Below are 27,156 nucleotides of genomic sequence, written 5' to 3'. Positions count from 1 at the left end.
TGGGAGCTTCAACTTTTTTTTTTCCTTCACTGGCTGACCCGGAGGTCATCATGGCGACCTTAGCTTGCCACGGTAATGATCAGGCCACTGTAATCACATAATGGGGATCCCAATTGCTTGGGAGAGGAGCACACTCCCTTCTCCCAGCCCCTAAATACTGCAATCGTGATTTTTTTCAAACATTTAGGGGGTTAAACAGCCAAAGGCGGTGCGGTTAATACTCCCGACTATGAGAGCCGGGGGTCGGCTGTCACGTATACTGAGCTCCTGGCGGTTATCATGTGTGGCCTGTGATCGCCATGAGGAATTGGTTAACATTTAAGGAAATTTTGTTGCTAGGACAAAAATAGCTGTTTTTTGTGCTTATTTTGTTCCCGCCGCTCCCCTGAGTTCTCTGCTTTTTTCCTTTTTAAAATCTGTTAATCGGTCCCAGAGATACCGGCCTTTATAATTAATCCTGAGCTTAGGCTTCCTTGGGGGCGTGTCCCTAGGTTGCTTTGCATAATTAGCCCCACCCCTGCAGTGCCAATAAAAATTAGAATTAAATAAAAAGTGTTTTATCTCTGGAATGGTATGGCGCATTTAAATAAAATAAAAAACACAAAAGTTAGGGAAGAGCGGGAATAGGATTAAAAAGCCGTTGTCAGCAATTAAGGTTTTTTTTTTTTTAGGCCTTAATTTAAGAACAGTCTTAGCCAAGTTGTTGCAATGTAAAGTTTATTTCGGAATACAAATCATTACAAAGAGACTCTGCGCGGGAACTAGGATTAACGAATGAGACAAATATACAAAAATGGCGACGGGGAGGGAGGAGTACACGCACGTACCCATCGCTTTTCTGTGAATGTAGTTGCATTGCTGTCTAAAACACAACAAATTTCTGCTCCATTCGCTGCCGAATCCACGAAAATCCAAAAACATTACAATTAAATTAACTCGCTAAAGAACAAAAAAACAAAAAAGCCTTAAGTGAGAGTGGGGGGAGTTCAGCGCCACCTCCGATTGTCTGTGCATAAAAAGCTACAAAACTCTGTAAAAACTTTGCTCAGGCCGAGATCCGTTACTCCAGTCACATCCAAAGCTGCATTCTGTATTCAGCTGCCTGGAATTAATGTCGCACTCCGCTCACATCCAGAGCTGCATTGACTAATCCTGGGTACCCATCCGATGCTACCGTCACATCGAGGGAGGGTCCACTCGTCCCAAGCTCTCCGCTGCAGTGCACTGTGGGAGATTTAGACCTATCCCAACCCCAAAACTACACATCCCACAATGCAGTGCACAGGATTCCTCAGGGGCGTGTCTGTAGGCTGATATGCATAAATACCTGAGGAGCACCGCCCCCGCGGTACCGATACAAAAAAGTTTGGATTTTCTCTGGAACGGAATGGCGGATTTAGGGGAGGAGCAGGAATAGGAACAGATTGCGTTTTAGAGCACGTGCCAAGGCAGCCGCTGCTAAATTAATTACGAGTGCAGCTCTGGAGGTGACTGGAGTATAAAAAAAACGCAGCAACTCAGTCCGAGATTAGTTTCTCCAATATTTACACATAAAACCTAGTGGGAAAAAAATCAAGATAATTGGCGCAGACTGTAAAAGCGAGAGCGGGAAAGGGGGGAGGCTGGAGAATTTAGGAAATAAATATTTTGTTTTAACTCTTCATCTCCCACCTCAAACCGTAACTTCTCATTGGAATGTATTTTTTTTTGTTTTTTGACGCCCCCGGATCCAATATTGATCGACTAAATCCAGCCGTCCGATCCGATCCATGGATTATCAGGTATCAAGGTGAGCAATAGCTACATACAACATGGACGACCGGCCTACGCCGCGATTGTCGCACGCGGGAGGAGGGGTGTGGAGGGCGTATACCGTATATACGCAGCGGGCGCATCCCGCCGTATACCTGAGCAGCCTTGGTCTGTACAACCTATGGTAATCCCCTAATCTAACAAAAAAAAAAAAAACACACTTACCCACATATACACACAGGTCCGGTAATCCGGCATCCAATAATCCGGATTAGACTATAACAGAACGCGGCATTGGTCTAATCTACAGATATCGATAATCCGGCACCTCCACCGTGTGCACAATTCCTTTAATCCGGCATGCCAGACACAGATTACTTAGTGTTTTCTCTGACCTCATGGATACTTTCTATTTAATTCTGATAATCCAGAATCCTAATCTCTGCCGGATTAAAGGAATGTTTTATTTAAATTTCTCGATTACATTTACGTCGGTCGTCTTCTATATCCGGAGACTCGGACCGCGCCATCTTCTTTGGAAAAGTCTTAAAGGGGAAGTGACTCCCCAAAAAATTACAGACCGCAACACGACGGCCGCTCAGTCCGAAGCGTCCACCATATTATTACAGAAGCTAAAAGTAAGAGCGCAGACATTCCCACAATGCACTGCAGCTGATTATGTAAAGGCACAATTAATCTTTATGTGTTTCCCTTCCTGCCAATCAGGGACCACGAGGAGCCGTCCATGTCCTTCACCTCCGAGGAGCGGGCGCAGCACACGGGTCCCTGCAGACGCGGCAAAAGTGACTTCTAGGTGAGGAGGGCGAGGGTTATGATCCATAACGATCCTGAAAAAGACAAAACCCACAGCAGAATAGTGAGTGCAGCTCCGGAGTATAATGTAATGTATGTACACAGGGACTGCACCAGCAGAATAGTGAGTGCAGCTCTGGAGTATAATACAGGAGGTGACTCAGGATCAGTAATGTAATGTCTGTACACAGTGACTGCACCAGCAGAATAGTGAGTGCAGCTCTGGAGTATAATACAGGAGGTAAGGCTACTTTCACACATCCGGTTTGAGCCCTGCGGCTCAATCCGGCTGTGAAAACTATGCAACGGATGCGGTGAAAACACCGCATCCTTTGCATCAGTTTTTACATGCGGCCGGTCCGGTTTTTTCCGGTTGCGGCATGCTACTGAGCATGCGCAGTGGAAAATACCGCATGCGGCGACCGGATGCGGTTTTTTCCGCATCGCGCCGCATCCGGCCTCCATAGGGATGCATTGAAAAATGCGCCGCAGCGGCCGGATGCGGCGCGATGCGGTGTTTTTTGCCGGAGCAAAAAACGTTGCAGGGTACGTTCGATCCGGCCGCCGCATCGGCTAAATCTGCCGCATGCGGCAAAAACCGGACCGAACGCAAGCCCCTGCGGCACAATACGGCACTAATGTAAGTCAATGCAATAAAAACCGCAATCGGCGTTACAAAAGCCGGTTGCGGTTTTTATGCACAACGCCGTATTGTGCCGCAGAGCACAAATCCGGATGTGTGAAAGTACCCTAACTCAGGATCAGTAATGTAATGTCTGTACACAGTGACTGCACCAGCAGAATAGTGAGTGCAGCTCTGGAGTATAATACAGGATGTAACTCAGGGTCAGTAATGTAATGTCTGTACACAGTGACTGCACCAGCAGAATAGTGAGTGCAGCTCTGGAGTATAATACAGGAGGTAACTCAGGATCAGTAATGTAATGTATGTACACAGTGACTGCACCAGCAGAATAGTGAGTGCAGCTCTGGAGTATAATACAGGATGTAACTCAGGATCAGTAATGTAATGTATGTACACAGTGACTGCACCAGCAGAATAGTGAGTGCAGCTCTGAAGTATAATACAGGATGTAATATTCCCGTCAGGCTGACAACACTTGCCTGAATAGTTGTCATGACCCCGTTGGCCAGTACAGAGAGTCTCCCGGCCACAGACTTCACCCCTTGCTTGAAGTTGGCCATGTCGGGGGCTGACGGCATGACATTGGACAGACTGTAATTTGCTGTGAAAACCAATGAAAATGGGTTAATAAAAAGTCACATTATTACACGCAGCAGCAGCTCCACTAGTGACAGAGCGCCCCCGTACGACTCTTCTCCAAGGAGCCATATCGGGTTTCCATAAATGAGGGGATTCGGTGACGTGACCACCCCCGTTATCCTCTACAGAGCGGGACACATCGGTACCTGACTGCTGCTTCTTGTGCTCATCAAACAGATCTGCAGAGCTGATGGACGCATTGCCCGAGAGCCTCTCCAGCCGGGACCGGGCTTCATACTGTACAAGGAAAGGACGGAGGTGAATACAGGTAGAGAGAGGACGCCCTGTACATAGAGATACACAAGATCCTGTCTGCAGTCACCACTAGGGGGAGCTCCCTGTATACAGAGATACATGATAAGATCCTGTCTGCAGCCACCACTAGGGGGAGCTCCCTGTATACAGAGATACATGACAAGATCCTGTCTGCAGCCACCACTAGGGGGAGCTCCCTGTATACAGAGATACATGATAAGATCCTGTCTGCAGCCACCACTAGGGGGAGCTCCCTGTATACAGAGATACATGATATGATCCTGTCTGCAGCCACCACTAGGGGGAGCTCCCTGTATACAGAGATACATGATAAGATCCTGTCTGCAGCCACCACTAGAGGGAGCTCCCTGTATACAGAGATACATAAGATCCTGTCTGCAGTCACCACTAGGGGGAGCTCCCTGTATACAGAGATACATGATAAGATCCTGTCTGCAGCCACCACTAGAGGGAGCTCCCTGTATACAGAGATACATAAGATCCTGTCTGCAGCCACCACTAGGGGGAGCTCCCTGTATACAGAGATACATGATAAGATCCTGTCTGCAGCCACCACTAGGGGGAGCTCCCTGTATACAGAGATACATGATAAGATCCTGTCTGCAGCCACCACTAGGGGGAGCTCCCTGTATACAGAGATACATGATAAGATCCTGTCTGCAGCCACCACTAGGGGGAGCTCCCTGTATACAGAGATACATAAGATCCTGTCTGCAGCCACCACTAGGGGGAGCTCCCTGTATACAGAGATACATGATAAGATCCTGTCTGCAGCCACCACTAGGGGGAGCTCCCTGTATACAGAGATACATGATAAGATCCTGTCTGCAGCCTCCACTAGGGGGAGCTCCCTGTATACAGAGATACATGATAAGATCCTGTCTGCAGCCACCACTAGAGGGAGCTCCCTGTATACAGAGATACATAAGATCCTGTCTGCAGTCACCACTAGGGGGAGCTCCCTGTATACAGAGATACATGATAAGATCCTGTCTGCAGCCACCACTAGGGGGAGCTCCCTGTATACAGAGATACATGATAAGATCCTGTCTGCAGCCACCACTAGGGGGAGCTCCCTGTATACAGAGATACATGATAAGATCCTGTCTGCAGCCACCACTAGGGGGAGCTCCCTGTATACAGAGATACATGATAAGATCCTGTCTGCAGCCACCACTAGGGGGAGCTCCCTGTATACAGAGATACATGATAAGATCCTGTCTGCAGCCACCACTAGAGGGAGCTCCCTGTATACAGAGATACATAAGATCCTGTCTGCAGCCACCACTAGGGGGAGCTCCCTGTATACAGAGATACATGATAAGATCCTGTCTGCAGCCACCACTAGGGGGAGCTCCCTGTATACAGAGATACATGATAAGATCCTGTCTGCAGCCACCACTAGAGGGAGCTCCCTGTATACAGAGATACATAAGATCCTGTCTGCAGCCACCACTAGGGGGAGCTCCCTGTATACAGAGATACATGATAAGATCCTGTCTGCAGCCTCCACTAGGGGGAGCTCCCTGTATACAGAGATACATGATAAGATCCTGTCTGCAGCCACCACTAGGGGGAGCTCCCTGTATACAGAGATACATGATAAGATCCTGTCTGCAGCCACCACTAGGGGGAGCTCCCTGTATACAGAGATACATGATAAGATCCTGTCTGCAGCCACCACTAGGGGGAGCTCCCTGTATACAGAGATACATGATAAGATCCTGTCTGCAGCCACCACTAGGGGGAGCTCCCTGTATACAGAGATACATGATAACATCCTGTCTGCAGCCACCACTAGGGGGCGCTCCCTGTATACAGAGATACATGATAACATCCTGTCTGCAGCCACCACTAGGGGGAGCTCCCTGTATACAGAGATACATGATAACATCCTGTCTGCAGCCACCACTAGGGGGATCTCCCTGTATACAGAGATACATGATAAGATCCTGTCTGCAGTCACCACTAGGGGGAGCTCCCTGTATACAGAGATACATGATAAGAGCCTGTCTGCAGCCACCACTAGGGGGAGCTCCCTGTATACAGAGATACATGATAAGATCCTGTCTGCAGTCACCACTAGGGGGAGCTCCCTGTATACAGAGATACATGATAAGAGCCTGTCTGCAGCCACCACTAGGGGGAGCTCCCTGTATACAGAGATACATGATAAAATCCTGTCTGCAGTCACCACTAGGGGGAGCTCCCTGTATACAGAGATACATGATAAGATCCTGTCTGCAGCCACCACTAGGGGGAGTTACCTGTATACAGAGATACATGATAAAATCCTGTCTGCAGTCACCACTAGGGGGAGCTCCCTGTATACAGAGATACATGATAAGATCCTGTCTGCAGCCACCACTAGAGGGAGCTCCCTGTATACAGAGATACATGATAAGATCCTGTCTGCAGTCACCACTAGGGGGAGCTCCCTGTATACAGAGATACATGATAAGATCCTGTCTGCAGTCACCACTAGGGGGAGCTCCCTGTATACAGAGATACATGATAAGATCCTGTCTGCAGCCACCACTAGGGGGAGCTCCCTGTATACAGAGATACATGATAAGATCCTGTCTGCAGCCACCACTAGGGGGAGCTCCCTGTATACAGAGATACATGATAAGATCCTGTCTGCAGCCACCACTAGGGGGAGCTCCCTGTATACAGAGATACATGATAAGATCCTGTCTGCAGCCACCACTAGGGGGCGCTCCTTGTATACAGAGATACATGATAAGATCCTGTCTGCAGCCACCACTAGGGGGAGCTCCCTGTATACAGAGATGCATGATAAGATCCTGTCTGCAGCCACCACTAGGGGGCGCTCCTTGTATACAGAGATACATGATAAGATCCTGTCTGCAGCCACCACTAGGGGGAGCTCCCTGTATACAGAGATACATGATAAGATCCTGTCTGCAGCCACCACTAGGGGGCGCTCCCTGTATACAGAGATACATGATAAGATCCTGTCTGCAGCCACCACTAGGGGGCGCTCCTTGTATACAGAGATACATGATAAGATCCTGTCTGCAGCCACCACTAGGGGGAGCTCCCTGTATACAGAGATACATGATAAGATCCTGTCTGCAGCCACCACTAGGGGGAGCTCCCTGTATACAGAGATACATGATAAGATCCTGTCTGCAGCCACCACTAGGGGGAGCTCCCTGTATACAGAGATACATGATAAGATCCTGTCTGCAGCCACCACTAGGGGGCGCTCCTTGTATACAGAGATACATGATAAGATCCTGTCTGCAGCCACCACTAGGGGGCGCTCCTTGTATATCGTCCGTATACTCACGTCTGCGCTGTCCTGTTTCCCGAAGAACATGTCGGAGGAGATGGCTTTTGCGTTGCCGAATTTCTTCTGGGCATCGTCTGATACCGGGGCGGGATCCAGGTCGGGTTTGCGGCGAGTCGCTGGTCTGAACATGGAGGGGGGGGGAAAAAAAAAAAATTCTTAAAAAAAAAAACTGTAGGTGACATCTCGTATATTGCAGACGGGTCCAATTCCTGAAGCCCCCAAACTAAACGGGGACACATCGGTGCTGGCCGCAGCGTCACGGCCTCTCCTCCAGGCACAGCGCCGTACACACAGGTGTGGCTGTGCCCGGTACTGCAGCTCAACCCCAACCATGTTATTGACTCCAATCGCATCCAGAGCTGTATTCCTAATTCTTCTGGCTGTGATTGGACGGTGGCAGTGAAGGATGGGCGTGTTGCGTCCGTACCGCTCGTCGTAGCTGCTGGTCTTGGAGCTGAGGGACGTGTCGTAGTCGTTACTGGATGTCTCCTTCTTCCAGAAATCGTCGGACCGCTCGTCCCAGCTCAGGAATGAGCTGCTGCTGCTGCTGACCGGCTCGGGGGGGTCCTCACGATATCTGCAAGGGGGAAAGTGAAGAATTACTAACACCAGTCGCAGCGTCCACGGCCGGGGTCAGAGCGGCTCCGATGCCGGTCAGTCCAGTGCTGGCGATCTGATGGCCGCAGCTTCGGAGCCCGTGTGGTCACCCCGGGGGGCAGCATGGTGGGGGTGAAGACCCCGTGATCTCTGTTCAGGGGCGATTCGGTCTATAGATGTCAGCTCTGCTATGGTAATGCTGCCACACGACATGTCCGGCACCACTAATATCTCACCGGGACCGCGAGCTGCTGCCGCCACCGCTGAAGAAGAAGTCGTCCTGGTCCTCCTCCTGATAGACCTTCTTGGGTTTGGCGGCCCTCGGGGCCTCCTGCTCGATGGTCTGCATCTCCGAGAGGACAGAATGGGAGATCCCACTGCGGACAGAGGCGGAAGGGTCTATGGGGTCAGACGTAGGTACAGCGCCCCCTATATCACCCATCCCCCCACCAAAAAAAATATATACACCCCTGTTAACACATGGTGGGGCAGGGCTGAGAGAAAAGTGACCAGGTGAGATGTAAGGGAGAAGGGACCGCCATGGGGGCCACAAATAGGCCTATTATATATGCGTGTGTGTGTGTATATATATATCCCCATCTCCCTCTCGTCCTCCCTCCCCCTCTCCCCCACTCTCGATATCTCCCCCCTATATATCTCTCTCTAGAGATATAGATATATATATTATACATATACATACACATACACATGATTGGGGTCAGCCGAGTCCTCGCTGAGCCGGAGACGCTCTACTAAATACATAGACCCTAAATTGCAGATTTTACCTCCGATTTCCAAACCCCATCCCGAGCCGCTCGGCCTCCGCCTTCTTCTTTGCAGGAAGATTCTTCAGCTTCTCGTCATCTCTCTGCTTCTGAATTTCCAGATCCTTGTACGCGAGACGCAAGGAGGAGACGCTGGGATAAGAGGCAGGAAGGAAAGTTATGGAAGGCGCAGGTGCACATACCCTGTATAATACTCCAGAGCTGCACTCACTATTCTGCTGGTGCAGTCACTGTGTACATACATTACATTACTGATCCTGAGTTACCTCCTGTATTATACTCCAGAGCTGCACTCACTATTCTGCTGGTGCAGTCACTGTGTACATACAATACATTACTGATCCTGAGTTACCTCCTGTATTATACTCCAGAGCTGCACTCACTATTCTGCTGGTGCAGTCACTGTGTACATACATTACATTACTGATCCTGAGTTACCTCCTGTATTATACTCCAGAGCTGCACTCACTATTCTGCTGGTGCAGTCACTGTGTACATACATTACTGATCCTGAGTTACCTCCTGTATTATACTCCAGAGCTGCACTCACTATTCTGCTGGTGCAGTCACTGTGCACATACAATACATTACTGATCCTGAGTTACCTCCTGTATTATACTTCAGAGCTGCACTCACTATTCTGCTGGTGCAGTCACTTGTGTACATACAATACATTACTGATCCTGAGTTACCTCCTGTATTATACTTCAGAGCTGCACTCACTATTCTGCTGGTGCAGTCACTTGTGTACATACAATACATTACTGATCCTGAGTTACCTCCTGTATTATACTCCAGAGCTGCACTCACTATTCTGCTGCTGCAGTCACTGTGTACATACAATACATTACTGATCCTGAGTTACCTCCTGTATTATACTCCAGAGCTGCACTCACTATTCTGCTGGTGCAGTCACTGTGTACATACATTACATTACTGATCCTGAGTTACCTCCTGTATTATACTCCAGAGCTGCACTCACTATTCTGCTGGTGCAGTCACTGTGTACATACATTACATTACTGATCCTGAGTTACCTCCTGTATTATACTCCAGAGCTGCACTCACTATTCTGCTGGTGCAGTCCCTGTGTACATACATTACTGAACCTGAGTTACCTCCTGTATTATACTCCACAGCTGCACTCACTATTCTGCTGGTGCAGTCACTGTGTACATACATTACTGATCCTGTATTATACTCCAGAGCTGCACTCACTATTCTGCTGGTGCAGTCACTGTGTACATACATTACTGATCCTGTATTATACTCCAGAGCTGCAGTCACTATTCTGCAGGCTTTGTGGCTGTACTCACATGGTCTCCTCGGGTTTCTTGCTCACGCTGGTCCTCTCCTGCTCCTTGATCTTGTCTACGGCCTGTGCTTGCCTCTCGATCTCGCTGAAGCTCTTGCCGCTCACTTTCTGGGCCCCCAGACCGGCCTTCTTGGCCCCGAGCTGCAAAGTAAAGAGGCGTTACAAGACGAGCGGACACCGTCCCTTTTAGCAGCCCAAACAGCTATGGAGATACTGTTCTTATCCATTTATCAATGTCCAATTCCAGCTTTTTGAACCAGAGCTGCGCTCACAATTCTGCAAACTTCAGAAATTAAATCTCCCAGCATGCTCTGCTTTGTCTAGTAATCGATAAATGTATACCTGCCACGGTGCAGTCACCTAATGTTGTGAAAACTAAGTGCACTATGGGAGCTCAGCATGCTGCGTGCAACTAGCAGAATCATGAATGCAGCTCTGAAGTACAATACAGTATAATGAAGTAATTAGGTAATGGCCCCCAGACAGCCTCTTACCCCTTTTTTTGCTGGTGCCGGCTTCTTCTTGATCAGTGAACTGACGTCTGTGGGTAAAAGCAGAGATTATAAAGCTGCAGAGACCCTGGGGGGGACGGGGGGGGGGGGGGAGCGGCCGCCATCAGTCTGCGCCTCGGCAAGCGGGAATTACACAGGGGGTCATTCATTTCTCAAGGAATTAGCCAAAGAAAGTGCACAAAGATGTGGGAGTGTCTAGGGCCGGTGCGGGGTGCGGAAAACTGAGGGTGACGCTGCGGCCCCGGACTGCACCACCGGCTCACAGCGCGTGCTGCAACAGCGACACCTGGTGGTGACACAAGGGAAGTGCAGCCACAGAGCAAAACTGCAGCAGCTCTTCACAGCAAGTGCGGGGCGGTGCGACTGCGAGGAAACGTCCGGACGATGCGGAGGCCTCGATATAAGGCCATTAATGACCCTGTAGAATGGAAGAGTGATGTGCCCCAGAGCAGCGCTCACACTAACAGTCCTTTAATCCCGACATCAATGGGCGCCGGATTATCAGACAGTCCTAGAAAAATGTATATATTTGTACGGTCACCGCGACCTCTGCTGCCGTCAATTTGGGTCTGGATTATCAGACTTTCTAGTCCATTGGACGCCGGATTAAAGGAATTTCACAATTAAGTGTAAGAAGTGACTGAGACGCAGAGAGCTGCAACAGAGCACCAAAGCGTAGCGGAGGATTGTACGGAGGTGCGGGGGGCAGAGCACAGACCACCAGGAGGAGGGGGAGGAGGCGGCTGAAGCTGCAGGTACCAGGAGGGGAATCACCTTTGTTAGGTGCAGCGCTTCCTACAGACACTGAACCGGCTGCGACATGGAAGAGAAAAAACAGACAGGTTTACATGAGCGCGGCGTGACCCCACGGGGGCGGCGCAGGCTCGGAGATGGGGGGGGGTCTGTCCTACACCCCACGGGGGCGGCGCAGGCTCGGAGATGGGGGTCTGTCCTACACCACACGGGGGCGGCGCAGGCTCGGAGATGGGGGGGGTCTGTCCTACACCCCACGGGGGCGGCGCAGGCTCGGAGATGGGGGGGGTCTGTCCTACACCCCACGGGGGCGGCGCAGGCTCAGAGATGGGGGTCTGTCCTACACCCCACGGGGGCGGCGCAGGCTCGGAGATGGGGGTCTGTCCTACACCACATGGGGGCGGTGCAGGCTCGGAGATGGGGGTCTGTCCTACACCACAAAGGGGCGGCGCAGGCTCGGAGATGGGGGTCTGTCCTACACCCCACGGGGGCGGCGCAGGCTCGGAGATGGGGGGCGTCTGTCCTACACCCCACGGGGGCGGCGCAGGCTCGGAGATGGGGGGGGGGGGGTCTGTCCTACACCCCACGGGGGCGGCGCAGGCTCGGAGATGGGGGTCTGCCCTACACCACAAGGGGGCGGCGCAGGCTCGGAGATGGGGGTCTGCCCTACACCACAAGGGGGCGGCGCAGGCTCGGAGATGGGGGGGGGTCTGTCCTACACCACACGGGGCAGCGCAGGCTCGGAGATGGGGGTCTGTCCTACACCCCACGGGGGCGGCGCAGGCTCGGAGATGGGGGGGGTCTGTCCTACACCACAAGTATGGGCGACAGCCGTGCCAGGGGCGTCTGATTTCCTAGATTACGGATAGGAGACTGTTCATATCTGCAGCCAGGAGAGAATGCTCTGCGCCGTGCCCAAAGGGTCTGCCGGCGTCACCTCCCGCCATGATGCATCTAGCTATTGCCCCCCATCCTTATTATACAGGACATCGGGCGTGAGGAGGGTCGCGGGGGTGCGGTGTTACCTAGTGCGGCCTTGGGGGACATGCTGAGACAGTCCACGCTCGGCCCGGATTCTGGATCACCTGAAACTGAAGACAACAATCATCCATTACTGCGGCGCCCGAGCCCTCGTCTCTGCTCCGTCACTGCCGTATTGTAGGTAATGCTGGATTTACCCCTTCTACCCAATAACCCGTCCCATCGGAAGGGAGGGGGTCGGTCTCCCCCATCTTTCTTTTACCGTGCTGCTCTGTACCGTCCCACGACCACAGCACAGCGGAGATTAACTTTGCTGCGGTTATAGAAGGTTACGGCCGATCTCAGGTGCCGTTGTGCGTTGCTCTTTTAGAACCGTTTGAGAGCTGCCGTCAGAGACGGACCGCGGAATCTAGACGGTTATATTGGCAGCCGCAGCTCCCGGCGCGGCAGGCACAGAGGCGCAGCTCCCAACGCGGCAGGCACAGAGGCGCAGCTCCCGGCGCGGCAGGCACAGAGGCGCAGCTCCCGGCGCGGCAGGCACAGAGGCGCAGCTCCCTGTATCGGGAGGATCATACTATAGGATCTGACCTATCTTACGGCCACGACGAGCACCGGTCGGCCACGACGATCAGCGGTCGGCCACGACGAGCACCGGTCGGCCACATAACAGTCAGGTCTGGCCCTGTTTCCCGGCTGATGTAACCTGCACATTGCTGCCAGCGCTGCCCCCGATTACGAGAACTTTGTAGCCAACCATAACTTTGATCACATTAACGCTGCGGCCATCTGACCGACCCCAGACGCGGCTATGAGGGGCTCTCACCAGCGCTCAGTCTAGGTCCCCGCGGTCACTGAGACCTGAAGGGTTAAACAGCCGGGATCGAGGACACCCCCATTAATGGGTCACATTTGAGGGCAGGATTTACACTTTTCACAGCGGTTACAAAGGACTGCCGGTTACCTTCTTTGCCGTCAGGGACAGGCTGCAGCGCGCTCGGGGTTAACAGCTCCTCTGGAGTCGGGGGCTCTTCCCAGTCCGGATTGGTGACCTGCGGTGAGAATGGGAGGGTTACGGGTCGTCTGCGGGAAATCTGGCATGTGATGGGACAGACCGGGACCACAGCCGGGTGCACGCCGGGGAAAGGTCCTACAGAACCCGAGTTACCCTGCACATACCTCGACGTGAGAGGCGAAGAAGTCCTCCTCCTTCTCCTGGGGGGACAGCGGGGGGGCTCCGCAGCTGTCGATCCAGAGCTGCCAATCACAGAAGACGTATCAGATGGAGGCCATGATCCGGAGCGGGTGTGTGCCGCCCTCCGGTGGCAGTCGCGGGTATGACACTCACCTCGGTGCCGTGCTTCCGGGTGGCCTGCGTGGCGAGGGTCTTGATCTTCTCTCGGTACAGGCTGGAGGCCCGGCTGTTGTATTTGGCGTTGGTGTCGTTGGTGTTGCAGCCGTGCTGCCGGAAGAACACTGTCTGCAGGAAAGAAAACGCGTCCAATCAGCTACAGGCGAGGAAGACGTCGCCCCCCACTGACCACGGGACAAGAGTGGGTGCAGCGAGGGGCCCCCAACACACGGACCGGGACAGCAGAGGGGCCCCCAACACACGGACCGGGACAGCGGAGGGGCCCCCAACACACGGACCGGGACAGCGGAGGGGCCCCCAACACACGGACCGGGACAGCAGAGGGGCCCCCAACACACGGACCGGGACAGCAGAGGGGCCCCCAACACACGGACCGGGACAGCGGAGGGGCCCCCAACACACGGACCGGGACAGCGGAGGGGCTGGAGACAGTGGAGCCAATATCAAGGAATAGGACGAAGGAACAGAGAGCCAGCGGCTCCCTCCTCCACCACCACCACCGAGCCGGAGTGTCAGAGGAAGGAGGCGGCACATCAACTGCTGCGCTCCACAGCACAGCGCCGACCAGAGCAGCGCGTCAAGGCCAGGGGCTGGGGAGGGGGGTTGTTTTCTTTGGCAGTACTCATGGCAAACTGCGGGGAGACACCGTACTGTGTGAGGGGCTAGTAGGGGGATCTGTGCGGGGGGGGGCACCATACTGTGTGAGGGGATAGTAGGGGGATCTGTGCGGGGACACACCATACTGTGTGAGGGGAGAGGGGATCTGTGCGGGGACACACCATACTGTGTGAGGGGAGAGGGGAGCTGTGCGGGGACACACCATACTGTGTGAGGGGAGAGGGGAGCTGTGCGGGGACACACCATACTGTGTGAGGGGAGAGGGGAGCTGTGCGGGGACACACCATACTGTGTGAGGGGAGAGGGGAGCTGTGCGGGGACACACCATACTGTGTGAGGGGAGAGGGGAGCTGTGCGGGGACACACCATACTGTGTGAGGGGAGAGGGGAGCTGTGCGGGGACACACCATACTGTGTGAGGGGAGAGGGGAGCTGTGCGGGGACACACCATACTGTGTGAGGGGAGAGGGGAGCTGTGCGGGGACACACCATACTGTGTGAGGGGAGAGGGGAGCTGTGCGGGGACACACCATACTGTGTGAGGGGAGAGGGGAGCTGTGCGGGGACACACCATACTGTGTGAGGGGATAGTGAGGGGATAGTAGGGGGAGCACAATCTATTTTGGGTCTGGATCTCTAACGGGGGGAGGGGGGGGGTCAGTCTCTGCATTGTGGGTTCCGGACCCTTATAAAATGATCTCTGTGGGGGACTCACCGCATTTGTGTTCCCCCCGACCTGCATGCAGCGCAGCTGGAACCACGACCAGTTGGAGTCCAGTTCCGTGGATCTAGAAAACATCAATAAGTACAAGATCCAGAACCGTCCAGTGATCCAGGACAGCGGCCCCCCCCACCCCCGGCGAGGAGGAACAGCGCCTCCCACCCCCGGCGAGGAGGAACAGCGCCCCCCACCCCCGGCAAGGAGGAACAGCGCCCCCCACCCCCGGCGAGGAGGAACAGCGCCCCCCACCCCCGGCGAGGAGGAACAGCGGCCCCCCAGCGAGGACATTTATAGGGATAAAGGTAAAATACATCAGAGCGAGGGGCAACACAGGAGCAAATCCCCCCAGGATGCAGAGAGCGGCGACCGAGGACGACCCCTGCGAGAGCAAGAGCGGGAATATCTGATGGTGACCAGTCTGCTGTAGACTGGGAGAGCCGAGAAATCCAGTCTGACGCCTCCAGGAGCGATCCACCAGCGGCACAGACCACCGGGGCCGAAAATGGAGGACCCCAACGTCACCAACACTCAGCGAGCGCAGATTACCTGATAAAGCTGAGATGCACCCCGAGGGAGCGGTGCGTACCCGAGCAGTCAATGCACAGGAACACGCCATACGTGATACTCGCCCAGCTCGGGTTCTTGGCCCCACAGTCAAAGCAAACCTGAAATAGAAAGAAATATACGCATTATACTCCAGAGCTGCACTCACTATTCTGCTGGTGCAGTCACTGTGTACATACATTACATTACTGATCCTGAGTTACCTCCTGTATTATCCTCCAGAGCTGCACTCACTATTCTGCTGGTGCAGTCACTGTGTACATACATTACATTACTGATCCTGAGTTACCTCCTGTATTATACTCCAGAGCTGCACTCACTATTCTGGTGGTGCAGTCACTGTGTACATACATTACTGATCCCGAGTTACCTCCTGTATTATACTCCAGAGCTGCACTCACTATTCTGCTGGTGCAGTCACTGTGTACATACATTACTGATCCTGAGTTACCTCCTGTATTATACTCCAGAGCTGCACTCACTATTCTGCTGGTGCAGTCACTGTGCACATACATTACTGATCCTGAGATACCTCCTGTATTATACTCCAGAGCTGCACTCACTATTCTGCTGGTGCAGTCACTGTACAACAGTATACCACAAACGTGAGTACACCCCTCACGGTTTTTGTAAATATTTGATTCCATCCTTTCCTGGGACAGCGCTGCAGATCTGCCCCTGTGATACAATGTGCAGTGTCAGTGCGCAGCTTGTATACAATGTGCAGTGTCGGTGCGCAGCTTGTATGACAGTGCAGATAACTCATCACAGCCAGTAATGTCTAAACCGCTGGCAACAAAAATGAGTACACCCCTAAGTGAGAATGGCCAGATTGTGCCCTTGGTGTGAATATTTTGTGTGGCGCCATTATTTACCTCTCTTGGGTCTGGAGGTCACTGGATCTTCACAGGAGCCGCTGGATCCTCTTCATCCTCCATGACCACGTCCCGGAGCTGGTGGAGGCTACAGACCTTCCCTCCTCCACCTTATGTCTGAGGCTCCACAGATGATCCATAGGGTTTAGGTCTGGAGACGCTCGGCCAGTCCAGCACCTTCACCCTCAGTGTCTGTAGCGAGGCAGTGGGGGTCTTGGATGTGTTTGGGGTCGTTTTGTTGGAATATGAGGGGAGGGGATCCTGCTCTGCTTCAGTGTCACAGGACATGTCGGCATTCATGATTCCCTCAATGATCTGTAGCTCTCACAGCCAGCAGCACTCATACCCCAAACCATGACCTTCCACCACCATGCCTGACTGTAGGCAAGTCACATTTGTCTTTTACCTCACCGGGATCCGTCGCACACGCTGCCACCCTCTGCACCATATTTATCTTGTCTCAGAGCACAGGACAGTTCCAGGAATCCACGTCCTTACTCTGTCTTCAGTAAACTGAAGTTGTCTTGTGCTTCATCTTTGGAAGAGGCTTCCTTCTGGGATGACAGCCATGCAGAGCAGTGTGATGCACTGTGCAACATATGATCTGAGCACTGACAGACGGACCCCCACCCCTGTAACCTCTGCAGCAATGCTGGCAGACCTCTGGATATGATGCGGAGCTTGTGCACTCTGCTTCTGTGGTCGGCCATGGCTCTGCCTGTTCTGAGTGGATCCTGTCTGGTTATACCTCTGTATGGTCTTGGCCGCCGGGCTGCCGCTCAGTGTCAGGGGGGCGGGAATCTTCTTATAGCCTCGGCCATCTTTATGTAGAGCAAAGATTCTATTTTTCAGCTCCTCAGAGATTTCTTTGCCATGAGGAGCCGCTGCCCCTCCAGTGACCAGAGAGAGTGCGCGAGCGATAACACCGAATGTAACACCCCGGCTCCTCCAGTCACATCGGAGACCTCGTAACACTAAGGAGTCACATGACACCGGGGAGGGAGAATAGCTAATTGGGCCACTCACTTAGGGGGTGTACTCACTTTTGTTTAGACATTATTGACTGTGTCCTGAGTTATTTCCAGTTATACGAGCTGCGCACCGACACTGCACATTGTATCACTGGGGCAGATCTGCAGTGTTGTCCCATGAAAACATAATATTTACACAAGTGTGAGGGGTGTACTCATTTTTGTGATACACTGTACATTACATTACTGATCCTGAGTTTCCTCCTGTATTATCCCCCAGAGCTGCGCTCCTGTACACAGATCTCCTCAGACAGGGCAGTGATGACTCATGTTCCTATAATCCGCTGTTGTGTCTGGATTACTGGACTCTGCTCCGTGGCTCGGGGCCAGGGACCTTTGTCCGCTCCGTGGAGCTCGCTGTCGTCACCTCTGCCCCGTACACTGCACCAGACCCTCAGCTGCGAGAGGATGCAGGTCTGGACAGGATAGAGAGATATTCCACGGTCGTCGGGCCCTTCCCCCGTAGCACGCGCCGGTCGTCGGGCCCTCCCCCCGTAGCACGCGCCGGTCGTCGGGCCCTCCCCCCGTAGCCCGCGCCGGTCGTCGGTCCCTCCCTCGTAGCACGCGCCGGTCGTCGGGCCCTCCCTCGTAGGACGCGCCGGTCGTCGGGCCCTCCCTCGTAGGACGCGCCGGTCGTCGGGCCCTCCCCCCGTAGCCCGCGCCGGTCGTCGGGCCCTCCCCCCGTAGCCCGCGCCGGTCGTCGGGCCCTCCCCCCGTAGCACGCGCCGGTCGTCGGGCCCTCCCCCCGTAGCACGCGCCGGTCGTCGGGCCCTCCCCCCGTAGCACGCGCCGGTCGTCGGTCCCTCCCTCGTAGCACGCGCCGGTCGTCGGGCCCTCCCTCGTAGGACGCGCCGGTCGTCGGGCCCTCCCTCGTAGCACGCGCCGGTCGTCGGGCCCTCCCCCCGTAGTACGCGCCGGTCGTCGGGCTCTTCCCCCGTAGTACGCGCCGGTCGTCGGGCTCTTCCCCCGTAGTACGCGCCGGTCGTCGGGCCCTCCCTCGTAGCACGCGTCGGTCGTCGGGCCCTCCCTCGTAGTACGCGCCGGTCGTCGGGCTCTTCCCCCGTAGTACGCGCCGGTCGTCGGGCTCTTCCCCCGTAGTACGCGCCGGTCGTCGGTCCCTCCCTCGTAGCACGCGCCGGTCGTCGGGCTCTTCCCCCGTAGTACGCGCCGGTCGTCGGGCTCTTCCCCCGTAGCACGCGCCGGTCGTCGGGCCCTCCCTCGTAGTACGTTGTCGGATCTCATTGTAGTTTTGGGGTCGCAGTTGTCATGACAGTTGTCAGCTCCGCCCACACTCGGGTGTCAGCGCTCGGACACCGCTCCCGGTTTCCTGTCACTCGCTGGGCAGTTGTCGCCGGTGTCGCCGCCGCCCCGGGGGTCTCCAGATGTTCCGCTCCGGGGTCCGCACTCACCTTATTAGTGGGCACCGAGCGCAGCCGCTTGAATATAGCAGCAATGTCCTGCTTGTGCGGCTCCGCCATCACTCCGGGAACTTCCGACACAATCACCGGCGCCGCAGACACAGGAGAGCCACGTCAGCCACGTCAGACACGCCGCGACGTCACCGGACGCAACCCCGCCCCCACCCGACGTCACTGGCGGAGGACACGCCCCGCCCGACAGGGCACAGCCACGCCCCTATCACACGGCACAGCTACGCCCACAACAAACCAGAAAGCTCCGCCCCTCCAAATGCACTGACGTCACTGAGAAAGAAACCACAACAGAGGACACTGATCTAATAACGCACAGTACCACAATAACAGTACCACACATACACCGCCCGAATACTGTGTAATACACCGCCCGAATACTGTGTAATACACCGCCCGAATACTGTGTAATACACCGCCCGAATACTGTGTAATACACCGCCCGAATACTGTGTAATACACCGCCCGAATACTGTGTAATGCACCGCCCGAATACTGTGTAATGCACCGCCCGAATACTGTGTAATACACCGCCCGAATACTGTGTAATACACCGCCCGAATACTGTGTAATACACCGCCCGAATACTGTGTAATACACCGCCCGAATACTGTGTAATACACCGCCCGAATACTGTGTAATACACCGCCCGAATACTGTGTAATACACCGCCCTAATAACAGTACCACACAGAGCCCGAATACTGTGTAATACACCGCCCGAATACTGTGTAATACACCGCCCGAATACTGTGTAATACACCGCCCGAATACTGTGTAATACACCGCCCGAATACTGTGTAATACACCGCCCTAATAACAGTACCACACAGAGCCCGAATACTGTGTAATACACCGCCCTAATAACAGTACCACACAGAGCCCGATTACTGTGTAATACACCGCCCTAATAACAGTACCACACAGAGCCCGATTACTGTGTAATACACCGCCCGAATACTGTGTAATACACCGCCCTAATAACAGTACCACACAGAGCCCGAATACTGTGTAATACACCGCCCGAATACTGTGTAATACACCGCCCGAATACTGTGTAATACACCGCCCGAATACTGTGTAATACACCGCCCGAATACTGTGTAATACACCGCCCTAATAACAGTACCACACAGAGCCCGAATACTGTGTAATACACCGCCCTAATAACAGTACCACACAGAGCCCGATTACTGTGTAATACACCGCCCTAATAACAGTACCACACAGAGCCCGATTACTGTGTAATACACCGCCCTAATAACAGTACCACACAGAGCCCGATTACTGTGTAATACACCGCCCTAATAACAGTACCACACAGAGCCCGATCACTGTGTAATACACTCCCCTAATAACAGTACCACACACCGCCCGATCACTGTGTAATACACCGCCCTAATAACAGTACCACACACCGCCCGATCACTGTGTAATACACCGCCCTAATAACAGTACCACACAGAGCCCGATCACTGTGTAATACACCGCCCTAATAACAGTACCACACACCGCCCGATCACTGTGTAATACACCGCCCTAATAACAGTACCACACACCGCCCGATCACTGTGTAATACACCGCCCTAATAACAGTACCACACAGAGCCCGATTACTGTGTAATAGACCGCCCTAATAACAGTACCACACAGAGCCCGATCACTGTGTAATAGACCGCCCTAATAACAGTACCACACAGAGCCCGATTACTGTGTAATACACCGCCCTAATAACAGTACCACACAGAGCCCGATCACTGTGTAATAGACCGCCCTAATAACAGTACCACACAGAGCCCGATTACTGTGTAATAGACCGCCCGAATACTGTGTAATACACCGCCCGAATACTGTGTAATACACCGCCCTAATAACAGTACCACACACCGCCCTAATAACAGTACCACACACCGCCCTAATAACAGTACCACACACCGCTCTAATAACAGTACCACACAGAGCCCGAATACTGTGTAATACACCGCCCGAATACTGTGTAATACACCGCCCGAATACTGTGTAATACACCGCCCGAATACTGTGTAATACACCGCCCGAATACTGTGTAATACACCGCCCTAATAACAGTACCACACAGAGCCCGAATACTGTGTAATACACCGCCCTAATAACAGTACCACACAGAGCCCGATTACTGTGTAATACACCGCCCTAATAACAGTACCACACAGAGCCCGATTACTGTGTAATACACCGCCCTAATAACAGTACCACACAGAGCCCGATCACTGTGTAATACACTCCCCTAATAACAGTACCACACACCGCCCGATCACTGTGTAATACACCGCCCTAATAACAGTACCACACACCGCCCGATCACTGTGTAATACACCGCCCTAATAACAGTACCACACAGAGCCCGATCACTGTGTAATACACCGCCCTAATAACAGTACCACACACCGCCCGATCACTGTGTAATACACCGCCCTAATAACAGTACCACACACCGCCCGATCACTGTGTAATACACCGCCCTAATAACAGTACCACACAGAGCCCGATTACTGTGTAATAGACCGCCCTAATAACAGTACCACACAGAGCCCGATCACTGTGTAATAGACCGCCCTAATAACAGTACCACACAGAGCCCGATTACTGTGTAATACACCGCCCTAATAACAGTACCACACAGAGCCCGATCACTGTGTAATAGACCGCCCTAATAACAGTACCACACAGAGCCCGATTACTGTGTAATAGACCGCCCGAATACTGTGTAATACACCGCCCGAATACTGTGTAATACACCGCCCTAATAACAGTACCACACACCGCCCTAATAACAGTACCACACACCGCCCTAATAACAGTACCACACACCGCTCTAATAACAGTACCACACACCGCCCTAATACTGTGTAATACACCGCCCTAATAACAGTACCACACACCGCCCTAATAACAGTACCACACACCGCCCTAATAACAGTACCACACACCGCCCTAATAACAGTACCACACACCGCCCTAATAACAGTACCACACACCGCTCTAATAACAGTACCACACACCGCCCTAATACTGTGTAATACTCCCCCTAATAACAGTACCACACAGAGCCCGATCACTGTGTAATACACCCCCTAATAACAGTACCACACACCACCCTAATACTGTGTAATACACCCCCTAATAACAGTACCACACACCGCCCTAATACTGTGTAATACTCCCCCTAATAACAATACCACACAGAGCCCGATCACTGTGTAATACACCCCCTAATAACAGTACCACACACCGCCCGATCACTGTGTAATACACCGCCCTAATAACAGTACCACACACCACCCTAATACTGTGTAATACACCGCCCGAATACTGTGTAATCCACCGCCCGAATACTGTGTAATACACCGCCCTAATAACAGTACCATACACCGCCCGAATACTGTGTAATACACCGCCCTAATAACAGTACCACACAGAGCCCTAATAACAGTACCACACACCGCCCGATCACTGTGTAATACACCCCCCCTAATAACAGTACCCAGCAGAGCCCAATCGGTTCTGCTCCTGGGGCACCGCAGTGGCGTGGCCCAGTTCCGTAACCCCAACGGTGTCGTTTAGCAAAAAGGAAGGGGGCAGTGACTCAGGTTGGGGATCTGCAGGGGCAGTGATGCAGGTGGAGGGTCTGCGGGGGACTCATACTGAGGACGGAGGAGACGAGCGGTCACTGAATACTGAGGACGGAGGAGACAGGCGGTCACTGAATACTGAGGATGGAGGAGACGGGCGGTCACTGAATACTGAGGATGGAGGAGACGGGCGGTCACTGAATACTGAGGACGGTGGAGACAGGCGGTCACTAAATACTGAGGATGGAGGAGACGGACGGTCACTGAATACTGAGGATGGAGGAGACGGGAGGTGACTGAATACTGAGGACGGAGGAGACGAGCGGTCACTGAATGCTAAGGACGGAGGAGATAAGCGGTCACTGAATACTGAGGACGGAGGAGACGGGTGGTCACTGAATACTGAGGACGGAGGAGACGGGCGGTCACTGAATACTGAGGATGGAGGAGACGGGCGGTCACTGAATACTGAGGACGGAGGAGACGGGCGGTTACTGAATACTGAGGATGGAGGAGACGGGCGGTCACTGAATACTGAGGATGGAGGAGACGGGCGGTTACTGAATACTGAGGACGGAGGAGACGGGCGGTCACTGAATACTGAGGACGGAGGAGATAAGCGGTCACTGAATACTGAGGATGGGGGAGACGGGTGGTCACTGAATACTGAGGACGGAAGAGACGGGCGGTCACTGAATGCTAAGGACGGAGGAGATAAGCGGTCACTGAATACTGAGGACGGTGGAGACGGGTGGTCACTGAATACTGAGGACGGAGGAGACGGGCGGTCACTGAATACTGAGGATGGAGGAGATGGGCGGTCACTGAATACTGAGGATGGAGGAGACGAGTGGTCACTGAATACTGAGGACGGAGGAGACGGGCGGTCACTGAATACTGAGGACGGAGGAGACGGGCGGTGACTGAATGCTGAGGACGGAGGAGACGGGCGGTCACTGAATACTGAGGCCGAAGGAGACGGGCGGTCACTGAATACTGAGGATGGAGGAGATGGGCGGTTACTGAATACTGAGGATGGAGGAGACGAGTGGTCACTGAATACTGAGGACGGAGGAGACGGGCGGTCACTGAATACTGAGGACGGAGAAGACGGGCGGTCACTGAATACTGAGGATGGAGGAGACAGGGGTCACTGAATACTGAGGATGGAGGAGACAAGCGGTCACTGAATACTGAAGATGGAGGAGACAGGCGGTCACTGAATACTGAGGATGGAGGAGACAGGTGGTCACTGAATACTGAGGATGGTGGACACGGGCGGTCACTGAATACTGAGGACGGAGGAGACGGGCGGTGACTGAATACTGAGGACGGAGGAGACGAGCGGTCACTGAATACTGAGGCCGAAGGAGACGGGCGGTCACTGAATACTGAGGATGAAGGAGAAGGGCGGTCACTGAATACTGAGGACGGAGGAGACGGGCGGTGACTGAATACTGAGGACGGAGGAGACGGGCGGTCACTGAATACTGAGGATGGAGGAGATGGGCGGTCACTGAATACTGAGGATGGAGGAGACAGGCGGTCACTGAATACTGAGGACGGTGGAGACAGGCGGTCACTAAATACTGAGGATGGAGGAGACGGGCGGTCACTGAATACTGAGGATGGAGGAGACGGGCTGTCACTGAATACTGAGGACGGAGGAGACGAGCGGTCACTGAATGCTAAGGACGGAGGAGATAAGCGGTCACTGAATACTGAGGACGGTGGAGACGGGTGGTCACTGAATACTGAGGACGGAGGAGACGGGCGGTCACTGAATACTGAGGATGGAGGAGATGGGTGGTCACTGAATACTGAGGACGGAGGAGACGGGCGGTGACTGAATGCTGAGGACGGAGGAGACGGGCGGTCACTGAATACTGAGGCCGAAGGAGACGGGCGGTCACTGAATACTGAGGATGGAGGAGATGGGCGGTCACTGAATACTGAGGATGGAGGAGACGAGTGGTCACTGAATACTGAGGACGGAGGAGACGGGCGGTCACTGAATACTGAGGACGGAGGAGACGGGCGGTCACTGAATACTGAGGATGGAGGAGACAGGGGTCACTGAATACTGAGGATGGAGGAGACAAGCGGTCACTGAATACTGAGGATGGAGGAGACAGGCGGTCACTGAATACTGAGGATGGAGGAGACAGGTGGTCACTGAATACTGAGGATGGTGGAGACGGGTGGTCACTGAATACTGAGGAAGGAGGAGACGGATGGTCACTGAATACTGAGGATGGAGGAGACGGGCGGTCACTGAATACTGAGGATGGAGGAGACGGGCAGTCACTGAATACTGAGGATGGAGGAGACGGGCGGTCACTGAATACTGAGGATGGAGGAGAAGGGCAGTCACTGAATACTGAGGACGGAGGAGACGGGCGGTGACTGAATACTGAGGACGGAGGAGACAGGCGGTCACTGAATACTGAGGATGGAGGAGACAGGCGGTCACTGAATACTGAGGATGGTGGAGACAGGCGGTCACTAAATACTGAGGATGGAGGAGACGGGCGGTCACTGAATACTGAGGACGGAGGAGACGGGCTGTCACTGAATACTGAGGACGGAGGAGACGGGCGGTGACTGAATACTGAGGATGGTGGAGACAGGCGGTCACTAAATATTGAGGATGGAGGAGACGGGCGGTCACTGAATACTGAGGACGGAGGAGACGGGCTGTCACTGAATACTGAGGACGGAGGAGACGGGCGGTGACTGAATACTGAGGACGGAGGAGACGAGCGGTGACTGAATGCTGAGGACAGAGGAGACGGGCGGTCACTGAATGCTAAGGACGGAGGAGACGGGCGGTCACTGAATACTGAGGACGGAGGAGACGGGCGGTCACTGAATACTGAGGATGGAGGAGACGGGTGGTCACTGAATACTGAGGACGGAGGAGACGGGCGGTCACTGAATACTGAGGATGGAGGAGACGGGTGGTCACTGAATACTGAGGACGGAGGAGATGGGCGGTCACTGAATACTGAGGACGGAGGAGACGGGCGGTCACTGAATACTGAGGATGGAGGAGACGGGCGGTCACTGAATACTGAGGATGGAGGAGATGGGCGGTCACTGAATACTGAGGATGGAGGAGACGGGTGGTCACTGAATACTGAGGATGGAGGAGATGGGCGGTCACTGAATACTGAGGATGGAGGAGACGGGTGGTCACTGAATACTGAGGACGGAGGAGACGGGCAGTCACTGTCTACTGAGGACGGAGGAGACGGGTGGTCACTGATTACTGAGGATGGAGGAGACGGGTGGTCACTGAATACTGAGGATGGAGGAGACGGGTGGTCACTGAATACTGAGGACGGAGGAGACGGGCGGTCACTGAATACGGAGGACGGAGGAGACGGGTGGTCACTGAATACTGAGGATGGAGGAGACGGGTGGTCACTGAATACTGAGGACGGAGGAGACGGGCGGTCACTGAATACGGAGGACGGAGGAGACGGGTGGTCACTGAATACTGAGGACGGAGGAGACGGGTGGTCACTGATTACTGAGGATGGAGGAGACGGGTGGTCACTGAATACTGAGGACAGAGGAGACGGGCGGTCACTGAATACAGAGGACGGAGGAGACGGGTGGTCACTGAATACTGAGGATGGAGGAGACGGGTGGTCACTGAATACTGAGGACGGAGGAGACGGGCAGTCACTGTCTACTGAGGATGGAGGAGACGGGTGGTCACTGAATACTGAGGACGGAGGAGACGGGTGGTCACTGAATACTGAGGACGGAGGAGACGGGCAGTCACTGTCTACTGAGGACAGAGGAGACGGGTGGTCACTGATTACTGAGGATGGAGGAGACGGGTGGTCACTGAATACTGAGGATGGAGGAGACGGGTGGTCACTGAATACTGAGGACGGAGGAGACGGGCGGTCACTGAATACGGAGGACGGAGGAGACGGGTGGTCACTGAATACTGAGGACAGAGGAGACGGGTGGTCACTGATTACTGAGGATGGAGGAGACGGGTGGTCACTGAATACTGAGGACGGAGGAGACGGGCGGTCACTGAATACGGAGGACGGAGGAGACGGGTGGTCACTGAATACTGAGGATGGAGGAGACGGGTGGTCACTGAATACTGAGGACGGAGGAGACGGGCAGTCACTGTCTACTGAGGATGGAGGAGACGGGTGGTCACTGAATACTGAGGATGGAGGAGACGGGCGGTCACTGAATACTGAGGACGGAGGAGACGGGTGGTCACTGATTACTGAGGACGGAGGAGACGGGCAGTCACTGTCTACTGAGGATGGAGGAGACGGGCGGTCACTGAATACTGAGGATGGAGGAGACGGGTGGTCACTGAATACTGAGGATGGAGGAGACGGGCGATCACTGAATACTGAGGATGGAGGAGACGGGTGGTCACTGAATACTGAGGATGGAAGAGACGGGCGGTCACTGTATACTGAGGATGGAGGAGACGGGCGGTCACTGAATACTGAGGATGGAGGAGACGGGCGGTCACTGAATACTGAGGATGGAGGAGACGGGCGGTC

At 53.9% G+C, this 27,156-nt stretch overlaps 1 protein-coding gene across 2 annotated transcripts; it reads right to left on the bottom strand.

Moving 5' to 3' along the window:
• Nucleotides 1-700: 700 nt before the first annotated feature.
• On the bottom strand, nucleotides 701-19,132 carry ARFGAP3 (ARF GTPase activating protein 3). Of its 2 annotated transcripts, XM_075343673.1 has the most exons (17): nucleotides 18,976-19,131; nucleotides 15,643-15,761; nucleotides 15,091-15,163; nucleotides 13,734-13,865; nucleotides 13,565-13,642; nucleotides 13,350-13,437; nucleotides 12,433-12,498; nucleotides 11,429-11,467; nucleotides 10,637-10,683; nucleotides 10,144-10,283; nucleotides 8,828-8,959; nucleotides 8,279-8,419; nucleotides 7,873-8,022; nucleotides 7,443-7,566; nucleotides 3,997-4,087; nucleotides 3,691-3,812; nucleotides 701-2,600 (listed from the first exon to the last, which is right to left on the bottom strand). In XM_075343673.1, the coding sequence occupies exons 1-17, from the start codon at nucleotides 19,042-19,044 to the stop codon at nucleotides 2,583-2,585; spliced, it is 1,629 nt and encodes a 542-aa protein (XP_075199788.1). In that variant the 5' UTR covers nucleotides 19,045-19,131; the 3' UTR covers nucleotides 701-2,582. The 2 variants fall into 2 exon arrangements, with proteins under 2 accessions (XP_075199788.1, XP_075199789.1); XM_075343674.1 differs by lacking the exon at nucleotides 11,429-11,467 and having other exon boundaries at nucleotides 18,976-19,132.
• Nucleotides 19,133-27,156: the final 8,024 nt, after the last annotated feature.

Source organism: Anomaloglossus baeobatrachus, chromosome 4, assembly GCF_048569485.1.
Source record: "Anomaloglossus baeobatrachus isolate aAnoBae1 chromosome 4, aAnoBae1.hap1, whole genome shotgun sequence".
In the NCBI taxonomy this organism is placed as follows: domain Eukaryota; kingdom Metazoa; phylum Chordata; class Amphibia; order Anura; family Aromobatidae; genus Anomaloglossus; species Anomaloglossus baeobatrachus.
Note: the sequence above shows the minus strand (reverse complement) of the source record. Positions and strands in the feature narration are given on the sequence as shown.

Coding starts and splice junctions, on each gene's coding strand:
- ARFGAP3 (XM_075343673.1), bottom strand. CDS start 19,044: ATGGCGGAGCCGCACAAGCAGGACATTGCTGCTATATTCAAGCGGCTG. Junction 10,284..10,636: donor CGGCACCAGCAAAAAAAGGG/GTAAGAGGCTGT, acceptor TTTACTTTGCAG/CTCGGGGCCAAGAAGGCCGG. Junction 8,023..8,278: donor GGCAGCAGCTCGCGGTCCCG/GTGAGATATTAG, acceptor TCCCCCTTGCAG/ATATCGTGAGGACCCCCCCG.